Raw genomic sequence first — 25,111 nt, 5'->3', positions numbered from 1 at the left:
AAGTAGTCATTTAAAAAACAATGTAAAAGCTGAGACGTTAAAGAAAATGTTTTATGCACAGAACTCACAACAAACTATGATTGCAGCACATGAGTTCAACTGCCTGCCTACACCAGAAAGTCCCCTTAAAGAGCTTGAGGCCTATGAGGTCAAATACTGAGCGTCTTAGATTCTCCAGGAAAGCGGAGGGACGGGGCTTGGCTGCAGTTAATCGGGAAAAATGATTCCAAAACAGGAGTGGGGCCTGACGAAAGTGATCAGGGAAGGAGGGGAAAACTCAAAACAAGGTAGCTGATCACTACTTTAGGCAACTGAACTCCATCCTGCTGGGACCCCTCTGTGAGGGACTGTACGCAGAAAGCAACTCAAAATCGCCCACCAAAGGGTCAGGAGGGGAGTGTTCCACTGACTCTTTACATATAAGCCCAGGATTACCCACCCCATGGTGAGGAGAAACTCCCTCACTCTTCTACGCTGCACACGTCTAAGTGAGGTGTGGACTCCCCACAAAAAGCACTGGGGAAATGAAAGAGCTTCCCAGTGCAGCTGAGGGGAGGTGTTGTCAAGCCACAGAAAACATGTTGTAGTGGCAATGACTAGAGAGAAAGGCAGATAAGGAGGGTATGAGGTGGGCCAAGGAAGGACAACACGGTTTCTGCACTGCAGGATATCTGTGCCCAAAAGGGGTGAAGAGTACAACTACTGCAAAATTAAGAATACCTCTGGAAAGCCCTTTATTAGCAAACACAGAAGAGATAAAATATGGCTCTCAGATACTTCACACATTTTTGCTTTTGTCAAAAAAGTGAAGTTCTATTTTTAATTTTCTTTCAAACTTTGTGCTATTAGAGGCTGTGATGTAATGGCGGGGAAAACACATATACACACACGTTTTAATATATACACATATTTATATCTTTCAGCTTTTTTGCCTAATGGCTAATTAGTTTATAAAGACAACAAGGGAAATTATCACCATGGTGGATCTAAATGCCTCTGAAACTTAAAATGGCTGTTTTTAAATCTATAATGGAAAAAGAGGGACATACCATTTAAAAACTTTCATACTGCAAGACCCTGTGCCAGAATGCCAATCTAAAATGCATATATGTGCGCGCGCACACACACACACACACACACACACACACAATTTAAGGGCCAATCACAGGACAAGGACAATGCTAAGAGGAAGGAAAAAAACCCCAAGGGTATTGTCTTTCTTTTTTTAAACTAACTCAAACATGTAGACTGGTAAAGGCACAGTCATTTAAATCATTGCCTTAGTAATACAAGTAATATTTAAATAGATTTAATAGCGCTGCTCCAAACCAATGAATTATGGGTTTAAAACCTATTAAAATGTAATGTTTTTTTCCCCCCCGAGCTGAGAGGAGAGAGATTTAAATCCACTGAATTTTAATATTTCAGCTTGAGCTGCAGGAGGTAGAGAAAGTCCAAATGAACTATTCCATCAGCACCATTCAAGCATGAACATTTTAATCAGTTTTACTTCCTTGGAGTTCTCTAACACAGTTTACGCTGTCATTCTGAAAGCACTTAACACAGAGAGTGTGAAAAACCACCAAGGCTTGTTATTGCCTTTACAATTGATGGCAAATAATTTTGCAGACTTCCTATCATTAAAATGTCACTGCTAAAAATTGAGGTTCAGCATTTCTTGTGCTAAACTGCATTTTCCTACAACACCATGGCATACCTGTTCTTAAGGATTTTTTAAGGGGGTGTACTTTTCAAAAAAATGCACATTTCTATCATTTCTTTCCTCAAAGAGGTTAAAAAAGAGGGGGAAGGAATCCAAAGGAACCCCATTTTCTATGTTTACAAGCCAAACATTCTCTTTTCCAATGTTTGTACTAACAGAACTTTTTTCTTAATGGTAGTTTCTTTGGTGAAATTCTTATGAGGTTCCAACTTAGCCTCCTTTATTAAACATAACCACATTCACACAGCATGTGCTGATTATATAGTGTAATGGATTTAAAAAGCATTTTAAGATAGTCAGATGACTCAATTTAGTAATACAGGAAATGAAAACATCATTTCTAATTAGATCATATTACTGATTTAGAACTACAATTTGTGTGTTGTTCCAACAGTGTGATCTTATAGAGATTCTAATTTGAAAACACAGTGGCTAGCAGGACACATCTAACTAGATGCATAACATTCCCACAGCCCATTTGAGGGAACTCCGGGAAAGCTTCAAGGAAATGTGAAATACGAACAATTCAAAACAAAATATTAACTACAGAAAACAACACAGGCATTTTCCTGGGGTTTTTTCCCTATAAATAAAAGATAAATGATATTTAACTTATTTCTATCTATCAACAGTTTTAAACTGAACATGACCTGTGAAAGAAATCATTATAACTGTGTTTCATTCCATTAAACACAACTAGCTTACTGTCAAGAGAACAAGCCGCCTCTCCAGGTTTCAGGCTCACTTCAGCTTTTTGCATTTAAACTGCATGGATCACTGGTCTGGCTCATTTACCAATGAAGGTAGAATAATACTGCAGAGTTAAAAAGGTGCTTCATCAGATTTCATTAAATTTGGGAACATTTGTGCTTGTCTGGATGGTGTGCGTACATATAAAACAGACACATATGCAGTGAGAAATAAATGAAGGTCTGCAGGGGCTTAGGTGGGTCTTTGCCTCTCAGGAGGAAAACTGTCATTCCCTGGGTGCAGAAAATCACTGACGACTACCTAAAACTCAAGTCACAAAAATCTAAAATTGACCTCTCATCACTTTTGGTAGCAGGTCAAAATACCACCACCTCACAACACAGCCATGCCTAACCAGACACAGAACAGCAGGTGCATTTAAAGTTCCACAATGTTACAACTGAAAACTACTGGACGCAAGGCACTAAGCAGGGCTGAAACAAAGACAGAGAACAGCAGCCGCAGAAATGCATCAAGCGAGTTGGGTGTAATGGGGCCCTTTCCTTCTCACTTGGTTTGTGGCTCCCTAAAACTGCTGGGTTTGTTTTTTCTATTTCTGCAATCTGTTTTGAAGAACAGTCAGATGATGTGATTTTGACTCCATTTTCTGCTCAGATACAAATAATGCGGAATTGCCACCAGATCCACCAACTACAGCGCACGCTGCTTTGATAGCATATGCAGCTCTGAGTTAGTTCTTCAAATAAGTTTTTAGGTCACCAAATTAAATTAGCTTTGTTTTAATAATTAAATCCATATACACACAATATGTCTGTCAGTTACTCAGCTACAGTCTAATAAATCATCTTCTCCCTGAGAAAAGGCCATCTGCCGTCCCATTCAAAACAAAGTATGCAAATGAAATAGATATAAAACAGTATTAAAAGTATACCTGACGTGATCAAAGAAAGGGAACTTGTTCTGCTTTTACATCTTCCCTCATATTTTTAAGCAACATCCAACACAAAACAATGTGTTTCTGATTTAGATTAATCTCACCACTGTACCGACAGTAACTAATAAGACTCAAAAAAGAAACATAAAAGCATTCTGTTTTCCTAGAAAGGGCTGCCAACCAGACATAAGGTAGGACGGCTACGTGTATTTTAGCAGATCATACAAAAATAAACACCAAGCCAGAAATGACCCAGGCAGCTCTTCTATAGGTCCTCACCCACGTATTCTCTCCTTCGACAGCAGACTGCATAGTGGGTGAGAAAAGGAGGTTCTATCCCTAGTGACCTTGGGAGATTTGGTAATCGAAGTATATCCCAAAAGGAATAACAACATGTGCTTCAAGCAAACACAGCTGGTACATACATATACACTAACTTTAAAAGTAAAGCTTTCTCAACGTTAAAAAAAGAAATTTTCATACTGCCGTTTTCTGGAATTTTTGGAAATAAAAACTAATTGTGAAATGTATTCATCTCTCATCTCTCTACCACCCCCTTAACACAGAAAATATACAACAAATGAGTCTCTACATGGCTTGTTCTGATTCAGCCTCTTCTTGCCAAGGGACACTTCCGAGGAAATAAAGGTTACTCTTTTCCATTTATTATGTCTTCTAATTTACTACTGGTATTTTCTTGTGGTCAGAGGGACACAAAATAGAGCTCAAAATAGCCCATTAAAAACAAGCTGCAATCAGACTATTGCTCCACCACCATCGGCAGCCATCCCAGAGGTCTGATTTCCTTGTTAAAAGACAGAGGCATAATTGAAGCAATATCTTCACTTCAGATTGATTATCAGGCGACCCTTATCTGCATCTTCACTCAGCAATTTGAATTTTAATGAAAGTAAATGGAATAATTAGCATTTCAAAGTGTGTTTGATACACTGAGGAAGAAAAAAGGGAGAAGACTTTTGTGTATCATCTATACACAAAAGCAAGTATTTGGGAGGGGGCAGAAAGAGGAAAGTACAGTTGTAGTGTCTTCATTAGAATAACCTAAGGAACTGCTTCTAACAGCTGCATAAACAGAGATGTGAATATTGTGCTTTTCTCAGCTAAGATTTTTTGCCTTCATTATTTCTAAGTTTTAGCACCTTATTTTATTACTGGTTACCTTAATCGGGAAGAACAAAATTATAAGTGGAGTTGGAGTGATTGCTCAAACCTATGAATTCCAGCAGGATTTCTATGCAACGTTAATGGTACTAGGAAGGGTTTTCCAACTGGCCCGCTGATTTTGCAAAAAGGTATAGTTCATCTATTATTTCTACTACCAATGGACACTAGTCCTTAAAGAACCACTCATCACAGGGGAGGAAGAGTAGCAGGGAGATGCGAAAATGTACATTTTATTTCGCTAAAAATGGTATTAAGATACTCTATATTTGAGGAAAGATAAAAGAAATCAGGTCATTTTAACATCAGGGCAATGTGTGTCTTTTTACTGGCAATAGGCTAGTAAAACAGAGGCTGATTGCAAAGGAAAGAAGTATTATGAAAAAGAACTACCCAGCCTCCTTAGGGGGAAACTTTTCAGGAACACTGCCAACTTGAATTGGTGAGAATATGTCCACAGTTCCTGACAAACTTCATGTGAGGTTGAAGGCAAAGTGCTTCATTTCACTTTGCGGTCCTCTATTGCCTTTTGCCCCTTTGGTTGAACAAAATTTAAAAGGAGAGCGAGAGAGAGCTGATAACAAACACTAAGATGATCAGAGCTAAAATGGAAAGGCCACGTACCCCAATGATGGCGTTCAGTTCTGCCATGGTCACCTGCTTGGCCCGTTCCACAGCCTGCACCACTTGTTGCTGGTGCTATAAATGAAGATCAGAAACAGAATACAATTATTTGTTTTCTAGTCAGTCAAGAACAGCTTTTCCTAACATGTCCTCTAACTTTAATTACATGCAAAACAGGATTCAGGGGTCTCCATATTTCAAATAAAAGCTCTTGGGTGGTGGATGACTAAATGTCTAGGGTACCTCTGTGTCTACAGTGCTGAGAAGTAACTGGACATCCAACTGCAGGGATCATCCCTGCGCCCCCATGAAAGATGCTCCCTTACAACTGAGAGAAGCAACTTAAATTTTACTTTCAAGTCAGTGGTGCACTTTGACCCAACATCTTCCACGAATACTAACAAAACAACACAACCCATCTCACCTGCTTTCTTTGTCTTCTTCTCTGCCACTTACATAAGACATGCTTTGAAAATATTTCCTGCAAGTACTTATTAAGTTTCCACCTGGTATTTGTTAGAGAAGACACTAGAAGGACATACAGAATTCAACGTTTACATTTCTTCTGTAAATGTGAAAAAAGCGCCATTTTCATTCCTGTCATTAAGGGCTGCATATTTAAAAGATATTAAAAATGTACAACTCTTGCCAGCAGTAAAGTTTAAGGACTTCAGGGTTTTGGTTTTTTTTTAATGCAATAGGAAAACTAAAACCTACAAGTTTAAGTTATTTTTCTTTTGAAAACTTAGGATGGACAGCATAGGAAAATCCCTCTGACCATGATTAAGTTCTAAAGAGAATAAGCAAGATCTGATTTTAATAATTTTAGTAATATCAGGAAAATTAAATAGCACAGAAGTCTCTGCATGAAGGCACGCACATCTGGACACACACAAGTGCTTATACAGTACCCCCAAAATGTAAATATTATTCCCAGATACACTTGAACACTCTAGTACATACACACTCAAACTGAGTCTAAAATAGGTCTATTCTGTACTTTTTTCAACTTGGTTTAGTGAATGAAGAGCCAGAGACTGTGCTGTGAAACAGGTACTCCTTTCTGTGGCTGGCAAGAGTCTTGTTTTGGATGATCCCAGCTGAGAAATGTACTAACATTCTCTACTGATTTGAAGTGAGTACGAAGCTCAACTATCATACTGCTTAATACACAGAAAAAGCTAAGCCATCAGTTATATATGCAATTCCCCTCGACATACCCGGTACTACATTGAAAAGCCCCCAAATATACAGTTACTGGGATTAACTAGGGTGGCCACTATTTCCACTTCCCAGCTCTGTAGGGGTAGTGGGGGAGGTGACATGGGAAAGGAAACTGCTTTAAATTAGTTTATCTACATGCAGTGTTTTCACCCTTGACTTCCTAATAGAAATATGTATTTTATGCCTATTAATAATGCAAGGAAAACTGTCAAATGACAGATCACTGCATTTTGCACTTTTAATGGACTCTGATCATTAAACTATATACCTTGATTGTTTTTTAAGAGTCTGTTTCAAAGCAAGGGCTTCAGAAGCAATCCCCAAAATCTTTATAATAGATCTCTCCAACCATCCTTACTCTTTAATAAAATATTTACCGAAGTGAAATAATTCATTTTCCTCTTTCTCTGGAAGTAAAAATCCTAAAGATTCATGAAAACGCTAGAAGGAACAGAGAGGTATAATCGATAAAACGGCCAGTAACAGCTGTCCTCTCTTGAAGCCAACCTGATCGTGTATGTTTATTGAGCATCTACCATGTGCCAAGCACAGAGCTCGTATTTAGATTTGGGGACAAATCTGGTTGTCAGGGTCGTGAAAACTAGCAGTACTTGGAAAGCAGAAAAAACAAACAAACAAAAAACATGTAGGATGACTCTGGGAACTATCTAATATTCAAAGTGAGTTTATGGACAAAAATTTTTATGGAATTTTCTACCTTTTACTTTCCAACACTCAACAATGGCTGCTCAAAACTTCCATGAAACTGAAAGCCAAAGGAACACATGTACACTTATTCAACATGCATACCTCTCCTTCCATTCACGCATCCATTCGTTCAATTAAAGTTTTTAAAAGCTCTTACTCTCCGCCGTTTCTGCATATTACTTACATACCTCTCCATATTACTGAAATATCATCTACTTTACATTAAGTATTCAAAGAACACTTCCATGAGACAGAAATGCAGAAAATACATCTAGTTAGGGCCTTTCTACCATGAAGATCGCTCAATTCTTGCTTCATAAACTAGATTCCAACTGCCAAGATGAGCAAAGATGCCTTAGGCAGTGGGGATATCTTTCTGACTTGGCATTAAAATCAGGTACATTTACTGAGAAAACCAGAAACACACCAGTGAATCGTTAACACTGACATCAGATGCTTTTATAGAAACTCTTGCTAAAAAGCTAAAATGACAATGGAAGTCATGATTCAGCTCCTTCCTTTTCTCTCATGGCAATGGCCATGGGCTAATACCACATCTGAACTTTACCTGTAGTTCAGGATTTTACTTCCCTGATTTCTGCTTACAACCGTGAATCATGTGGTGCTTAAGGACTTTTTGAACAGAAGCTCCCTAAGGCGAAGAATGCCTCCTCCCCCCTTGCGCTCTGAAAGCACCAGAAACACTCGGACATTGCTCACTGGGCCACAAGTAACACTGTACCACACACTGAAGAAGCATGAAGAAGGGCAAATGAGCCCAAAAGAAAAAAATGAACACTAGGAGGAGAAGCCCTAAAGTACTCTCGCAATAGGACCCGAAGAGGCATTGTTCGTCCATTTTCAAATTTCAACATATAAACTCTGACTCAGAAAATCTGGCAAGTTTTTCACATCTTCTTAGAACCGCGAAGGCTTTCCCATGAGTCTGCCGTCTCTTCCCCTTCCCCATCCGCCCCTCTCCTCCCGCTCCACCCACGTCTCATTTCCTCTCCCACTTCCTGCTGGTCTCCTCTGTGGCCTCACCACAAGTGGTGACAGCCACTCTAGACCCGGTAAATCTGCAGGAGGAAGAGTCTTGTGGCCTCTCTCATTGCTCAAGCTGCTCACTCAGATACGAGTTCCCCATCTGAACTTTCCACCAGCACCACCAAATAAAGTGCCACCAGAACCACCAAATAAAGTGCCACTAGGAATACATTAATAAGCCAAGGGTCTCTGAGAGAGGGGCCTCTAATTGGGATTTGGAGGAGAGAAAAAAATAAAGAAATAAAACCTCAAATATGTATTCTTTAAAATACTGCGACCTGTAATTTTAAAAAATCCAAACGAACAGACAGAAAACCTAGATTCTGATTATGGTTTCACGACTCTGTAAATTTACTAAAAATTACTGAATTGTACACCTAAAAAATGAGTGAATTTTATGATGCACAAATTACATCTCAATAAAATACTGTGATTTAAGGAATACAAGCATGGTTGTAAAAAAAAGACCAGTAAAATGAAAATCTATACGTTAAATCACTTGCCTACTTACTTTCATCATCATAAAATCACTTTTTGCACTTGTTCAAAGTATTAAGAATATTTTTTTCCACACGAAAGAGACTAAAACAATATAAGCTTACGATAAGTCCAACAAAGCCTGCTGAGAAACTGGCATTAACAAACCACTAGAATATATATATACCTTAGATGTTGAACGTATGTTTCTCAGAAGAGACTACAAGGACAGTATCTGCCACGCCAATACTGTGAGGCATGGCAATAGGTCTGGTACCTGTAACAAAAACTTTAATTTAAAAAACTATTATCACAACTTACAATTTTTTTCAATGTCCCTCTTATTGACAGGGGTAGTATAAGGGTAGTAAGGACAGATATGCAAAATGAACTAAAATTCTTATCCTGACATGTGGAAATGCAAAAGTGAGCAAGAGATAATGGCCCCCCTTTCTCACACAATTCACAGAGAGCATCTTACAATACAGGAATGTAGGATTTAAAGCACTAGGGAAGATTATTGGCAGGAATGGTCAGCACATTTCCTGGGACATCGAGGAAAGGCTTTGTTTTCTTATTCATTCATTCATTCATTCAATTATTTATTAAGCACCTACTGTGTGCCAAGCACTGTGGTAGGAAGTAGGATTAGTGGACAAGACAGTGAATTAATAACATTCAAGAGGCTCTGTAATTACAGGGGCAGGATAGTCTCCATGAAGACAATGACAGGATGCTACGAAATCACTCGTCAGAGAAATATCTAATCAAGTCTTAGGGTTGGAGGAAGATTCCGTAAGGAAGTGGACCGGACAACTGAGACCAGAAGAGTGTGCAAGAGTTCCGCGAGTGAAAAGCAGGGAGAACAGAACCGGAGGCAAAGGGAACAGCCTGGATAAGGTTCCTGAAGGATAAAGAAGCTTGTCTACCAAGGAAGGGAAAGGGTGAGTGGCTGGAGGAGGAGAGAAGACTGCTCCCTAACTGCCGCCCACACGATTCCGCCTCTAAATCCTCCTCCACAGTAGTGCACCCTCAGGCATCTGAAACTGGCATAATGCATCTTTTCAACTTTCTCTATTCCAGGTTAAATATCCCCAGGTCACTGGCTTTAGGAGACTCACTCATCCTACTGGCTACTCCTCTGTCTGTGTTCAATGTGACTGGACACAATTTGACCCTGAGCAGATCAAATCCAAGTAAAAGTGTCACCCCACCTCCATTAAGTCAGAGCCTTTTCCAGCGAGTCTATCAAGTTTACTAACACAAATGAGCTATAAATTTAACCAGAACTCTTTTAGTCAGTCTTTCCTAAATGGTATCCCAAGACACGTTATTTAGGCCCACAAGAAATTAGGTTATTACTTATACAAAATACAATTTTAAAATTCACAAGGTGTAATTTGGCTAATACCTGGCAAACTGCTCGTCTTCTCAGAGCTTCAAATCTCAAAAGAGGGTGAAGATGTATACAGGCCTTTCCAAACAATTTTGGCTATGGAGCTTGGGATTAAGGCTCTCAGGAGACACCCTGGGAAATGTTGCCCAAGTCTTTCTCGTAATGGACCATTTGGCCTTGTCTTCTCTTCATTCTCATTCATATGCAGGCAAGGCATTCTTCACTGATATGTCCAATAAGCTCTACGAGTCCAGAGCTTTCCAACAGAACTTTCTGCAATGCTGGAAATGTTCTAGATCTGTGCTCTAGCCACATATGGGTGGATACTGAACACAAAGTGTGGCTAGTGCGACTGAGACACTGGATTTTTAACCACATTTAACTTTAATTAATTTTAATTTAAATCTCGATAGCTACTTATGGCTATGGCTACTGTACTGGACAATGCAGCTCTAACTTAAGGTACCTTAAAGCTTAAGTCCAGTAATAATAATCCAACCACTACCTAACTGAAAGTCAAAGAAATGAGTCAGTTTCTCAAATACACACTAATTTTTTTAGACACATACAGATAAGAGTTGGCACTGCTGCCTTTGGAAGGAGGCCCACATTTAAACCTGCAGAAAAAAGTTCTCCTTCCTGAGAACCATCTTTCATTTCCTGAGGGGAAGCAGGCCATAAGGATCTCACCAAATATCCAACTGTCAACCAAACACACGGCCATGCAGAACAAGTCAATCTGTCAACCATGGAACTTGGGACAGGATTATGCTCTCTGATGCCTCACTCAGTAAGTATTGTCAGAAAAAACATTTTAAATGGAAGGCCGCCCAACGTAAAAGTTAGAAAACTGGTCCAAATCCTCTAAAGCCCCAATCCAGGTGTATTAGTCACTTGAGGACATTCCTTAGATATACAGCACTGTCAGAACACATTACCAACACTGATAAAATGGCCCTGGCTGGGAAGCAGACGTGTCCTGTAAAGGCTGCTGGCACTTAATGAATGATCTCAGGTCTTACGGGTGTCACTGCATACGTATCAGGGGATCTCTGGTGATTTCAGCCAAGCTCTCCTACATCAAACCATGTTATCATAAGCCACCGATTCCTTACAAAGTTAACAGCAGTAAGACAAGTTAACTTGGTGCCATTATGAGGCGAGAACACTACCACCGGTGCATGTAACCACTGTTATTTTGTTCATTTCCTCCCTAAGGCACAATATGAAAGTGACTGATCACATTTTTCAACTTCTATTTCATGATTATTCTACACATGCAAAATGTGGTTCAGAATAATTCAGTGCCATATTAAGCCAGGTGCCAAATAAACAGCACTTGACATACAACCGTACCTCATAACACAGCGAAAGGGTTTGTTTTCCATCAAATTAAAAGGACCAAATTTATGCAAAGTCCAAAATAGAAATTCGTTGATTTGACTGGCTATCTTAGCCTACTGGAACTTAAATACACATTATCACTACTATGTAATTGTGTATTATTTTCTACTATTTAAATGCAATGTAGAACACCCAAATTAATCTACAGAATTCTGGAGAAAACACAACTACTACTCATTAGAAAAGCTAACAAGGCAATAAAAACACAGTTTTGAGTTAGTTAATATTAAAAATTAAATTTGCACGAGAAAGAATTTAAATTTGCACTAGAAAGAATTTAAATTTAAGTTAAATTTGCACTAGAAAGAATTTAAATTTCAGTTCTTAAATTTAAGAATTTAAGAAACGGGAATGTTCCCGTTTCTCTAGGTAAATGTAAGAATAAAAGTAGAAAGAAGGCTTAAAATTTTCACTCCTAAAAATTCTAATCATCAGAGAACTTTGGTTGAACATGCTCAAAAGAATGATTTGAATTCTTTTTTTTTTTTTTCATTTGTTAATATTCACAGGTGCGAGGCAAAAAGAAGTGCTCACTCCAATCTGGGCTCCTCCACAGCCTCCAAAAAGCCTGCTTCTGCTTACAGAACTCAAGGAACAAGAAAATTTAGCTATGGAATTGCAGAGGACTAGGGGAGGAGGGCAATATCCATCACCTCCTTGGCACTGAATGACTAGAAACTAGTTGTAACGACCTGCTGAAAACAAGGTTAAAGATGGGTAATGCCATTTCTCCAAATCTAACGATGACCATGGGTTTAATAAATGGGAATTAGGAAGCCATTGGTCATAAGGAACCACTTTCTGTTCTCTCACCCTGTCCAGTAAGGTACATACATTTCAGATTACTTCAGGCTGTGGCTGGAAACGGTTTTAGGCCCAAGACATTAAAAATGGATCAAGTTTGAGGCTGCAAAGCAATCAACCTGAGCTACTTTTTCTGAGATGACTTAAAATTCCACAAAACCAAGAGTGACTTATCCAATGTATCTTTCATGATTTGGAGGGGAGGCAGACTGTCAAAAATGCTGATCCCATTTTCTCCAGTTTGAGGACAAGACACATGCATAAAAGAGTATGTCTGAGACAGATGAGGGGAAAAGAACTACAACTTAAGGACTCACAAATGTCCCACTTATGAGAAGCAGTTTCCTTAACGTTTTCAGCTTCAAGCAGCATGTTCCTTCCAGCAAGTCTACTACAAAATATGGCAGTCCTATGAGTGAGCCCCTATATTCCATCCTTCAGTTGAGAGGGGTCTTCGAAAATCTTTGTGCTTTTAAAAATATGGGCATTAAATATAAGCTGTGTATCTAGACCTAGATGGCTCACAGGGCCTATCACTGTTCATGGGGGTTCCTTTTCACCCTCTGTGCATGTATGAACGATAAAGAATGCCTGATGGGTGACTCTTTTTCCCTACAATTCAGACCTTGGAAGAGACTTCTATAACAAGAACTTTGCATTATTTTATATTTTATGTGATAGATTAAAATACAAGTTGTGCTGATTATATAGTCAGAGCTAGAGTTTGTCACATAAAGATACACCACTGGGTCAGTGTGACTTCCCTTCAGATCAACGCTGGTAACAATAATAATAATGCTCACTATTTTTATTTTGTGCACCGCACTGTGTCTAGAAGCAATTGCTAGCTATCCCTTGATATCCCTTCTCTTACATTAGTTTAAGTTTTAGGTGGGCATACTCAACTAAGACTACATTTCCAAGTCTCCCTTGCAGCTAGCTATGGGCAAGTAAGTAGGCACTGGCCACTGCAAAGTGAGCAAACAACGTGAGCATCATCCACACCATGACCTTCAAAGAAAAAGCGCAAGTTCTATCCTCCTTCCTGCTGGCTGGGGCAGGACATGGTGATGCTGGGGACGACGAACATCAATATATAAGGAACTTGAGTTTACAACATCGTGGAGTCGCCAAATTAGCTACAGCTGCTTCTATGCAAACTGTTACGTAAGAGAAAAACAGACTTTTATTTTGCCTAAACCACTGTTCATCTCTGTTAAAGCAGCCTAATACCCAGCCAGGTCTTTCACATTATCACTAGTCCTCATATAACAACCCTACAGTGCAGGTATCCCATTTTTCAGATGAGGGAACTGCAGCCCAGAAAAACAAAGTACTGTGTTCAACATGATAAAAGAAGCAAGTGGCTAAGCCAGGATTTGGTCCCAAGTCTGCCCAACCTCAGGCTCTTATCACCCTGCCTCACACGCAGCATAACTCTTCCAATGAACTCTCCTCCTTGTTAGGGGAGCAACAAGTTTCTGAAAAATACAAAGGGTACTCTGAGGAAAGACGACTTTAAATTATCACGTAATACGTCACCATCGTGTAATACATTACGCGATGACCTACAGCCTATTAGGGGTCTGAAGTTCTCACACGTCTTAAGAAAACCTTGTCAGTCACCACAAACCATACCCTGCCCATTTCAAAAATAAACTATTTTATAACCCAAGGGAAAAAGAAGTACAAAAAGCACAACTGTCCTCTAAGTAAGACCCTCAGCTAGTGCCCAACATTTAGTTAATGCTTAATCTAACAGGATAAGACAATACTTACAGGCTTTCCCCCAAAATTAAATATTCCTGCCCTTCTGAAAGATCATCTGTGTGCAGCTAACCACCCACTGTTGCAAGCAGCCCCTGGAGCTGCGAGCCTAGCTTATTTCACAGGAAGACCGCCAGCCAGCCCGCCCATTCACAAATCTGACCTTCAACTCTTCCCAGTTTTTTACCGAGTCCCTCCCTCCTCTCCAAATGTCTTGGGACCCAAAATAAGCTGGAATAAAATTCATTTCCCAGAAAAGGTTAAAAACAACAACAACAAAAACTGGCATCTACTATCCGAAGTGCTTTACATTTTAATACATATAGTAAACACTGTAAAAATGGGGTTACTCTCACCATCTACAGGAGTATTACAACTCACAGATCAACTTTCCCAATATAAAGCCAGCAAGATGCAGAGTTGGTCTGATTCCAAGTTAGCAGGAACACTGTGCCTTGCTGCCAGGGTGTTAACAAGTGGTGCATGGTTTTCAGTCTACATTAGAATCGCCCTAAAGGTATGTTCCTGGAAAGGGGGGCTGGGGGGCACTGGAGATAAGTCAGTACTTACTGGCATCCTTCAATTCTGCTGAGTGCTCACTAAGGTCTAAGAGTCTACATGCTATATCCTGAAATCGCTGATACAGAGCCCATGCACACAAACTACTTGTAAAAACAAAACTAACTCCAACTAAGCCACCAGGTACTTTGAAAACAGCCAGTCCCCCAACTAGACTGAGAAATTTGTTTTTTTAGATCGCAATGTGTGTAGAACACAGACCCCATCCAAAATCACTGTGCCTTCCGAGGCGAACTCTACAGCGTGAACACCTCGAAGAGCTGTCATGTTCTGGATCTTTGCTTTTGCTGGTTGGGGAGAGACGGGCGTTTGCTAAATTGGAAAATTAATTTTGGGAGCTAGAAGAGAATCACCCTTGAGGCTACCTAACATGCCTCATGGAGATTTTTAGCTAGTTCACAGCCCTGGGTTGTTTTAATTGATACTTTTTTCCCCTATAAGCACATCAGAGAGGAAGGTAAACAATACACACTCTTCCAAAGGGCAACGACTAGAAAGGGGAGGGAGAGCTGGCTCCAGGTCCTCTCAGAAGGGAACCCTGGGCTTCTCAGCTGCTGCTGCTGCAGCTAGTACTACTGCCAGTCAACCTCAGGAGCCACTGGTCACTATGTGCTAAGCTGCACCAGACAATCCCAGGGAATCCTCACAGCAATCATATGCGTTCCATGCTATTATTAACTTCATCCTACAGATGAGGAAACTGAGGCTTAAAGAGGCAAATCACTTGCTAAAGGTCACCCAGCTTAACTAGGTTATAATGAGCCATGCAATTTGTAACAGGGAAGCCAGGACTCGACCCAGATGTGCCTGTCATCATCCCTGGCCATCTCTTGCTTAGGGAACTGCCAACAGGAAGTTGGTTATAGTTCCTCCTCAGCAAATGAGACCTGAAGTGAGACAGAGAAGAACTTCCCATTTACTGCTTTGAGATTTGCCTTTTACAGAAGAAATCTGAGGGCAGCAGAATTCCGAAAAGTCTTACCCATCCCTAGAAGCCAAAAGAAAGTGGGAGAGAAGAACAGCTTCAGACAGGTGAGGACTCACTCACTAGGTTTCTCTAAATCCTGATTTCAAGGATCCTGTGAAATTTTAAGAACTGTAAGTGACACTTACTCACTTAATGAAAAGAGTTGGCAATACCTCTGTTTAATGCCTGGAACTTTGGAAGCAGTTGTACACAAGTGCAACAAGCACATCACTAAAACAGATATTGGCTCTAATTTTTTAAAGTGTTTTGGTGAAATCTAATAGGAAAATACTTTTCTCTGATGTTACATACATAGACACACTTCGAGTCCTTGAGGTACAATTATACAACTTACTTCCCCCAAAAAGGTCTTGCAGTTAAAACTAAATTTGTTCAACAGCTGTCATTCAGTACATATTTTTTTAATTTTAGAAACTGTGGTACACTAGACACAAGCAATATTAAGCAGGTACATTAGTCAGCACATGGGAGCTAAATTAAAAATAGACTTAACTAGATGTCTGTAAATTTACTTCTTGTTCCTGCCAAACTCCAAAAAACCCCTCCAACCACTGTCCTGTAGCTTATGCACTAGTCTTCAAGAAATGTTTTTCTTTTTTCTAAATACAATCATTTATCTTTTAAATAAAAATATTTTAAAATAAATTCTAATGCCACAGCTGCCCTTCTGGCAGTGAGACTGTCACACAGAGAGCCAGTGTTAAAAGATCAGATTAAGAGCCTTCAGTCCTAGCACCAAGTGACGCTTGCAGCCATGCAACAGTGATTTTGCATGTCTCTGAAGAGACAGGAAATAGAATTCATCTTCCTCTAATAACCTGCCTCCTGCCCTCCCTCCAAATTACAGTCCATCTGCCTCAGGGTAGAGGCAAGTAGTGCGATGCTCACAGAAAGCCCAGAAGAGGAAACAAGATGGGCAGCGTTCAGACACAAAACACCTGAGAGGCCCGGACTGGACGGGGCAACAAACATGTCTGTTGCCCACACATTAAAAGATATACACACACCTTAGGAAACTAAAAAACAGAAGAGCCAATTAAATCCAAAGCAAGAAGAAAAGATATACACAGCATCAGCATTTAGAAAACCATGACACAGGTCATCCATTACACATGTCGAGGATTTCAACCAAGAAATGTCAAAAGTATTGGGGAAATAAACAGTAAGTAGTGAGATTATGGTGCCTATCCTCCCAGCTTAAGGCAGAAAAGGAGTTGCCAGTACCTCCCCACGGCTTTCCTCCACAGGGTGCGACTTCCTTAGCCAATTAATTCCAGTCCAGTCTTGCTCAGCACCACTACCATTACATAGTCGGTTCCTACCAGGCCTGCTCACGCAAACAACATAGCTCACGTGGGAAAACGACCTACTGGCAAATCAGCTAGCTCCACCAACACCCCAAGATCTTCTCCCACATCTGAACATAACCCCACAGATCCTGCAAAAATGCCATGGGAATAAGCTGTACTGGTGATTATGTGTAGGAGTCTGTGTCTTCAGAAGCCTAAAATCTAATACCACCCCAGGGAAAATTCAAACTTTTCCCTCTGCCTTGGGGAACAACACCTCAGCCTGGTCACAGCATGGTGGGTTACACATTCTTCCCATTCACCACCTCCATAAAGCAGAGCTGCTTAAAGTAAGAAGAAATACACGCTGGTATGGATCAGGCAAAGGGCAGCCAGACTTCCTAAAGAAATGCAAACAGGCCCCTTGACTCTCCTTCAGCACTCCATGTAATCTAGTCAACAAGCAAATCATGAGTAGAAATAGGTAAATGGGAATATAGTGGGTGGTGGTTTTGTGGTCACAGCTAAAGGACGAGAAAGATATCCTTTGTTGTTTGTGATCCAGAAGAGCATTTGAGTTCAGGATATTAACTTAGGTTCACGGTTTGTGAATATGAGCGCCCCCAAAGGATATATTCCCCTGAAAGTTCCTCATGGTTACTGAGGTCTAACCCAGCTCAGACCAGATAAGAAGTCAGATAGGGATCCACATATCTATAACACACATGAACGCTCAAATACCGGCTGCATGCTAACCTCAGCGCATGCCCACTGGCAGGCAGGCGGGTGAACCGTTCTCCTGAAAAGCAGTGACACAACTGAAGGGAAGGAGGGAAGTGCCTCGGTGCCTTCCAGCCCACAACACCAAGCACTGTGGCTGCAAGACGTGCAGCTATTCCATTTATTAGCTTCTTCCTTCTCACAGCTGACCTTACCTGAGCAAATGAGGGATTCAGTAGTCCAGAAGCAAAATCTCTCTCTCTCCAGCTGGTGCACCTGAACTTTGTAACTACTAAAAGCAAGCAAGCAAGCAACCAAGCAAGCAAGCAAGCAGAGGAGGGGGGGAAAAAAAAAAAGCCACCATGCACTAGAAATGCACCTCCTCATTCCACCATGTATGCACCTGTGGGCAGCGTGCACACTTCCACTAGTGGGAGCAGAAGAAAGCAAAGTGAGCTGCACGTGGGGGCTTGGCGAGGCGTGAATTCTGTGGTACTCAGAGAAATGAGTCCACTGAGTCCATCTTTCGTGTCTTTTTCCCAAATGCACCCACAATATAAAGACTTCATCAGGTAATGAGAAGTAACTTTTTAGAAGTTGCTAGCCAAAAGTTACATCAGTTTGTTTACTCTGTAAAGGCTTTTTGATATATCTTCTGGCAACTCTTAATGCCCAGTGACAAAAGTATAGAACACGCTCTTGTCTTCTGGGCAATTTTTCAATCTCCCCTATTAGATACCATTATGACAAAGTCATAATTCTGAGCAACACTACATAGTCCAATGACAGCAAAAGATTTAACAACTGAATTTTGCTTAGCACATTAGAAAATACTCCATTATATAAACACAATTATATTCCACTGAATGTTAATAAGGTGTAGAAGTTGGAATGCGAACACTGTATCTTAGAAATGTGCAATACAAACACCAAGAGACAGACGAGGCCAAGGAGTCAGTTTTATCTGCAAAACCACTGAAATGGTACCTTCCAGCCCAATGCTTGAAACCAACTGCCTTACCTCTTGGGACAGGAAAGGAATGACTTGTGCACAGATAGCATTCAGCCTCTTGACAATCTCTGCCTGCAAAGAAAAGAAAAGAAAAGGAAAAAAAAAAAAAAGGAAAGGAAAGCAATAAAGAGAACAGTCAGCTGGTTACAAATTCCCGAAATATTAACAGGATGATATTAAAACACACTTTATATTCTGGCTGGCGGATTTCCTAAGGAAGAGGAAAACTCTCATCAGCAAGCCCATTAAAAGGAGGCAGTGACAACAGTGCCACATTAATAGCACAATTTATTAACCAGCATTCATCTTAAAAAGTCAACCTCCAAGCACCAGGACAACATAGAAAGGAATTTAATTTTCATGACTGGAAATCTGCTTTCAGAAACCTTCAACGGGACCCTTGTTCATTCTAATGTGGTTTTACATAAAACCTTGAGTTTTTTAAATTTAGATGGTAAAGATACATTCTTCCCTATACCGCAACTTCCCTCACCTAATAACTCACTGGAGTTTGACATTTGCAGCCTTTGCTTTATTTAAACACAGGCACTGAGATTTCATGAGCAAGTCCCCAACCTCCTTAAAGAACAGCACCCAACCAACTCAGGTGAGCTGACCACTTCAGATCCTTAGTTATAAATTGTTGGGAAATGGCATGTTTTTGTCAACCATTAAAATTTCCAAATGTGTCCCACCAGGGTTTTCAGTGTGCAGAGGTTTAGAACATGCTAAAATCCTCCTATACTTAGCAGAAAGCAATTATTTATATATGGTGACTAACCTTGGGAACATTAATTACCACTGTACTATAGATCTGCAAAAGTCCCAATGTCAGATAATAGAGCTTATTCTCTATTAATTTGGTAAGTGTTCAAATTTTAGACATAGGATTCTACTCCTATACTTAGCAGAAAGCAATTATTTATATATGGTGACTAACCTTGGGAACATTAATTACCACTGTACTATAGATCTGCAAAAGTCCCAATGTCAGATAATAGAGCTTATTCTCTATTAATTTGGTAAGTGTTCAAATTTTAGACAAATAGGATTCTACAGTAAGTTAAAAAAAAAAAAAAAAGAAAAAAAGAAACGCCACCACTATGTCTTCTTTAAAAAGCTACCCAGGGGCTTCCCTGGTGGTGCAGTGGTTGAGAGTCCGCCTGCCAATGCAGGGGACACGGGTTCGTGCCCCGGTCCGGGAAGATCCCACATGCCGCGGAGTGGCTGGGCCCGTGAGACATGGCCGCTGAGCCTGCGCTCCGCAACGGGAGAGGCCACAACAGTGAGAGGCCCGCGTACCGCGGGGAAAAAAAAAAAAAAAAAAAAGCTACCCAGAACTTCACTGATCTTCACCTTAATTTACATCATCAGATGGCTCCTTATATACTTTAGTACGTGACATGTAGACAACAGGGTTTTTACATGCATATACACAAAAAAACTTTTTTCCAGTTTTATTGAGATATAATTGACATATGGCACTCTATAAGGTTAAGGTGTACAGCGTAATGATTTAGCTTACATATATACTGTGAAATGATTACTGCAGTAAGTTTAGTTAACATCCATCAAAACAGCTTATTTTTTAATGATGGAGTGGGAAAAAGGAGAGGCAAGAAGTAATGGGAGACAGAAAACATAAAGCAATTACTATTCCTGAGACATTCTTAATGTAAATTCCATCCAGGGTCAGTTCCTCATTTTATAGGAGGACAAAAATTCTCCTTTTCTTGCCAAGTCATTACCAGAATGACAGCGACACTCCACTTGTGCAATCTAGGTTTCCTTCTTTCATCAGCCACCCTTCTGACTTTGTGGCTATGCAATCTTTTAAATACCAGCACCTTAAAAACTTTGCCAGCCAAGAGAAAACACAAATTCACCATGAAGTTTCAAACCTAAGCTTTCCCTTCCAGCCTGCATTCCTAACAGGATGTTGACAAAAACCCAGTACCAATAAGCAGCAGTGAATAAGGACCCAACTGTGCTGACCTGATTTAATTTACTGCCCTGGCCCCGTGGAGCATTTAGCTATCCTTTAAGAATGCTTAAACCACCATGAAAAGCTGCAATGGGAATCACCAAACCACTCTCCACCTGGACCGAACATACCACAGTGGTTACAGGGTGAAATTCCAGTGTGAGCTGAGAAAATAGAGCAGCATGCACCAGACTGAAAGCACTAGTCTCAGAGGCATTTGGTTGTTAAGCTTTTTGTAGGCAGAGGTGGAGGGGGAGAGAATAAAAGATAATGAGATACTTTGGGGCAAACCAAACTCATGATTCTAATGCTTAGAACCATCTGCCAAGCATATTTTCCTCATTATGTTGTTTACATAAATAAAATAGTCCCTTGCTAGGAGGGTTGAAAAATGTGTGGGCACATAAGAAAACTGAGTTCTCTAGTTTGCCTACATAACCCAGGCAACAAAAACTACCCTAAGGAAACTCACTCATCTGTCATAATAAAGACCAAGAGGTACTTATTTGGCTCCTTTAATGTGGGGCCTAGGCCATGTTAAGTCTGAGCAACTATGAAAAAAAAAATCCACATTTCCTTAAAAATAAATGTAGAAAAGCCAAAAAGTCGTTTTATTGATTCATATATGTTAAGATACATACATAACAGAAAAAAAGGGGGTAGAAACCTTCCAAACTTTTTCCTTAAAGGTCTCCTTTTGTCTAAAAGACTTCTTAATTTCTTTAAGTTGTCACGCCAACGGATTTTCCTGGTCAGGCTAATTGGCAGCAGGGGGGTAGGATGTGTGTGTGTGTGTGTGTGTGTGATTTCATAAAATTAAGCGGGTCATTCCTCACTTTGAAAGCTAAAGTTGCCTCGGAAACACTGCTGCTTCCATGGGCATCTAATTTTGCCTCTTTTGTCCCACAGGACCCAGCTTTAGGGAGGCATCATTTATTTACAGGCCTTTCCACTGGGCTTCAGCGATCAGCCAATAATACTGTGGACACACACTTCTAATGGCCTATGTTTTGAAACTGAGTCTAATCTAATGGCTGGGGCCCAAACTCCTTTTCCAGCACAGCCATTAAAGGATGTAGGTTATTGCTGTTGTCACCACTGATATTTGTCATTGTAATGTAATTAGGGCCCTAAAATGATGCATTACAGCCCTTGGCACAGCTTCTATTAAAATCTTTTCTTCTGCTCACTGAACTGCGACCTGCTTTCTGATGAATAACAGACAGACAGCTTTAGGGTAAGGAGCAGATTCATCAAAGAAGTATTTTTCAGCTTTGGGGAAAGAGAGGGGGAAAAAAGGCAACCTAGGAGGAAAAGCACCAGGGGAGGAAAAGCCACAACATACATTTGAATTTCATCTGACCACTTGAAATTCTGATTGCATCTGATGAATCTTGCTTAGACAATATATTTCCCAGTCTTCGAATCACATGGTTAATCAGGGCTCTAATCTGCTATCCATCAGCATCAGGGCTCTAATCTGCTATCCATCAGCCTATGCCAGTGCTGTAGCTTCCAATCAAATTTATAGGTGATGCGGCTCATGCATCCCTGAGCAAGTACATTCACAGCGCATTTAAACAGGCAGAGATTCTGAAATACTGCTGTGAGGGTTACTGGATGTTATCATGGTATTCAATGCTTTATGGAACTGCTAACTACTGCCTTCAGATGCCCATGATATTCCAAAATAGGATTAATGGCCTCCATAAAAGAACAATTGTTCATGCCAAAATATAACAAAATGATTGTTTTCGCAGCCATAGTTTGTTAAATACATTAACAATTTTGACACTTCTATTACGTTTTCTTCGATCCATCAATATATTCACGAAAAAGAAAAAAGTCCCACATGTACTATTTTCCTACCCTCAATTCACTACCATTCTGTTTCCTCCTTCTATAATGTCCCTCCTTTATGCCACCCTCCAATAAAAAGAACTAATAAAAATAATGACCATTCCACTTAAAAAACAAAGAACCTTTTTGGGCAAAATTTTTTAGAAAAAGGCAACTTAACAAAAGAGGCATTCTATGAAATCCCTTGGTTATGCACTTGGCACCTGGCACATGAACGCGGACAGACTAACCAACCCCAAAGTGGTGACGGCCAGCGGACTAGCAGCATGACCGGTTAAGTGATGAAACAGAGAAACAGCGAGAAAAACCATTTATCCCTTTTTTCTTCACACTCCAACTCAAGAATCATTGCAAAATTTATTAACTACCTTGCATCATGGGAAAGTAATGTCACACACTGAAAAGAATGCCACAGTTCAATCCCTTCATTAAAATACTAAAGCACACAATATCGGATATTTTCTTTATTACTTGTAACAAATTAGTTATTTAAGTAAGACAAAAAACTAGTTAAGCCTACACTTTTACTGAATTACATCCCCTCAGATAGTCCTAATAAAAAATCTAATTTTTATTTTGATTATTTCTGCCTATGACTTCCTTGAAAAATAAATGTTATTTTAATGACATAATAAACTTGAGAGAAAGTACAGATTACTTTATTAAAGACAAGTATCAAAAGCAATTGTTCGTTTAACAAATGTTTGCGTTTTTGTTCTCTCATCAAACTAGGAACAACACTACTATATAGTATTGTTGAAATAAAACAGAGTAACAAAACATTACTAAGAAGCCATTTCAGTAGCCAATGGGGTGGGAGGGAGGGGCAAAAAACCTATTATAGTTTCAGGAAAACATTCTTAAAGAATAACATTTCACAACTGACTTGTTCTTATACAGCAGTTTCTTTGCCAGAAAAATGTTTTAAGATGAATCTATGTATTGTATTGTTTTATCAAGAACATACACCCATCTATTATATTTAAACACCAAAAAGTGAAGAAAAATTCCCACTTATTCTATCTGAAATGCTTTTCAGAATAGGTACAAATAAATCTTGCAACCCTCTCCTTCAACCCCCCTTTTACCACTACAGAACCAAGACTGCAGTTTTTTGTTTCAATCCGAAAATATCTTGATTTGTTATTGATTTGTTCCAAATTATCTGAGAAACAGTACAACTTCTGGAACTGATCCTGCCTGTCCATAGATTAAAAAGTCAGAAGACTAATGAGAAAGTCTTCCCAACTTAATAAAAATCCAGACTCTACACATAGGAAAAAATATTCAAGTAGTACAACTTCTCTAAACTGACAACTCCGTTTTTATCTTGTCATCAAATTTCAACTTGACAAAAGAGGTGAGAACATGTAATAAATAAAATTGTTTGTATTTTTTAAAAAAGCCAGACTGGAATAAGGCTTAGAGATTTAGATCAAAGGTACTGTCAAGCACCACCAGCAAGCGGGTAAACCAGATGCCTAAGTTATTTTGGTACAGGTGATTATTTTGCACAAAGTATTTTATACTCTGCTTGATAAAGCAATCAAATGAAGTAGCAACATTGTAAGAATCAATGTAATAGGACATCTATGAGTTCCCTAAAGGACTGATTCAAACTACTAAGACTTTTTTTTGCGATGTATTAAGACAATCTGTAGAAGCTCTCATCATCCCACTTCCTCTAACAAGAAAGAGGTACTGTCTCGGAGTACTCAATTAGTATCACCTTGAATGATATGAAAGTGCCAATATTCAACCTTTTTTTTTTTTTATCCACTCCCCCGCCCCGGTGAGTTTAACTAAAGCAATGATTCTACTGATTGTAACATCTCAAGCAATGTCAATCTGCTTTGTGTTTTGAACTCATGTTTATGCTACTTTACTGCATGCCAATTGTGCTTTTAAAGTGCCCAGCGTGCAGTTATTAACTGCATATACTGAGGTATCCCACTTGTTTGTCCTAACAAGATATTCAGGTGCTACCGTTCATGGTGCTAGTGTAGGAACACACAGGATGATGTCTTTCCCAGAGAGTATCACAGAATACCTACATTTCACGAAACTATTTCCATCTATCCCCAAAGGTGAAGCTGTATTTTACTGAAGCATTTTTGCAATGGTTAGAAAAAAGGGTCCCTTCCTCTCACCTCTTGAGCTTTCTAGAAGGTCTTTAAGGGAATTCCCAGATATTTGCCTACTATCCTACCTACATCTTCCGGGCTCTGGTTATTGTGTTTAACTACTGTTCCAAATGTCAAGAGTGATATTTTATCACGGTTGAGAATGACAATCATTTTGCCTGACAGACATCCAGTTAATACCCCAAGGTCAAATCATTTTGGTTCTCAAGTCTGAAAAACACTGGAACCAATGGTAAGGTTATACTCAGCTCTACCAGAGGGGTGGGGCAAGGAAAATGGAAAAAAAGATGGGAGGGAAAAGTGGGATGTCAGGAGTAGGGAAAGCAAACACCTTTCTCTGGTGGACTTAACCCCAGCCTCCGCAGAACCAGGTGGTCAGAGAACCTGATGACCGAATACCAAGACACTCAGGGTTCTGCACATGCTCATTTCCTCAACACTCCTGGGCCAGTGTATCACACAGCAAGCCCTGCCAGCTATTTTCTGATTTCTCTTCTCTCTCTCCCTGTCTCTGAATCACTTTCTTCTTCTCTT

At 39.9% G+C, this 25,111-nt stretch overlaps 1 protein-coding gene across 1 annotated transcript in view; it reads right to left on the bottom strand.

The window, feature by feature from the left end:
* Nucleotides 1–25,111, bottom strand: part of LOC103068837 (TLE family member 4, transcriptional corepressor) — a 154,774-nt gene that overhangs the window by 101,692 nt on the left and 27,971 nt on the right. The window contains 2 exon segments of the mRNA XM_007465522.1: nt 5,175–5,249; nt 18,599–18,661. Coding sequence (XP_007465584.1) covers nt 5,175–5,249; nt 18,599–18,661 — 138 coding nt within the window.

Source organism: Lipotes vexillifer, unplaced genomic scaffold (assembly GCF_000442215.2).
Source record: "Lipotes vexillifer unplaced genomic scaffold, Lipotes_vexillifer_v1.1 scaffold993, whole genome shotgun sequence".
Classification (NCBI taxonomy): Eukaryota; Metazoa; Chordata; class Mammalia; order Artiodactyla; family Lipotidae; genus Lipotes; species Lipotes vexillifer.
This window is presented reverse-complemented; position numbering and strand designations above follow the sequence as displayed.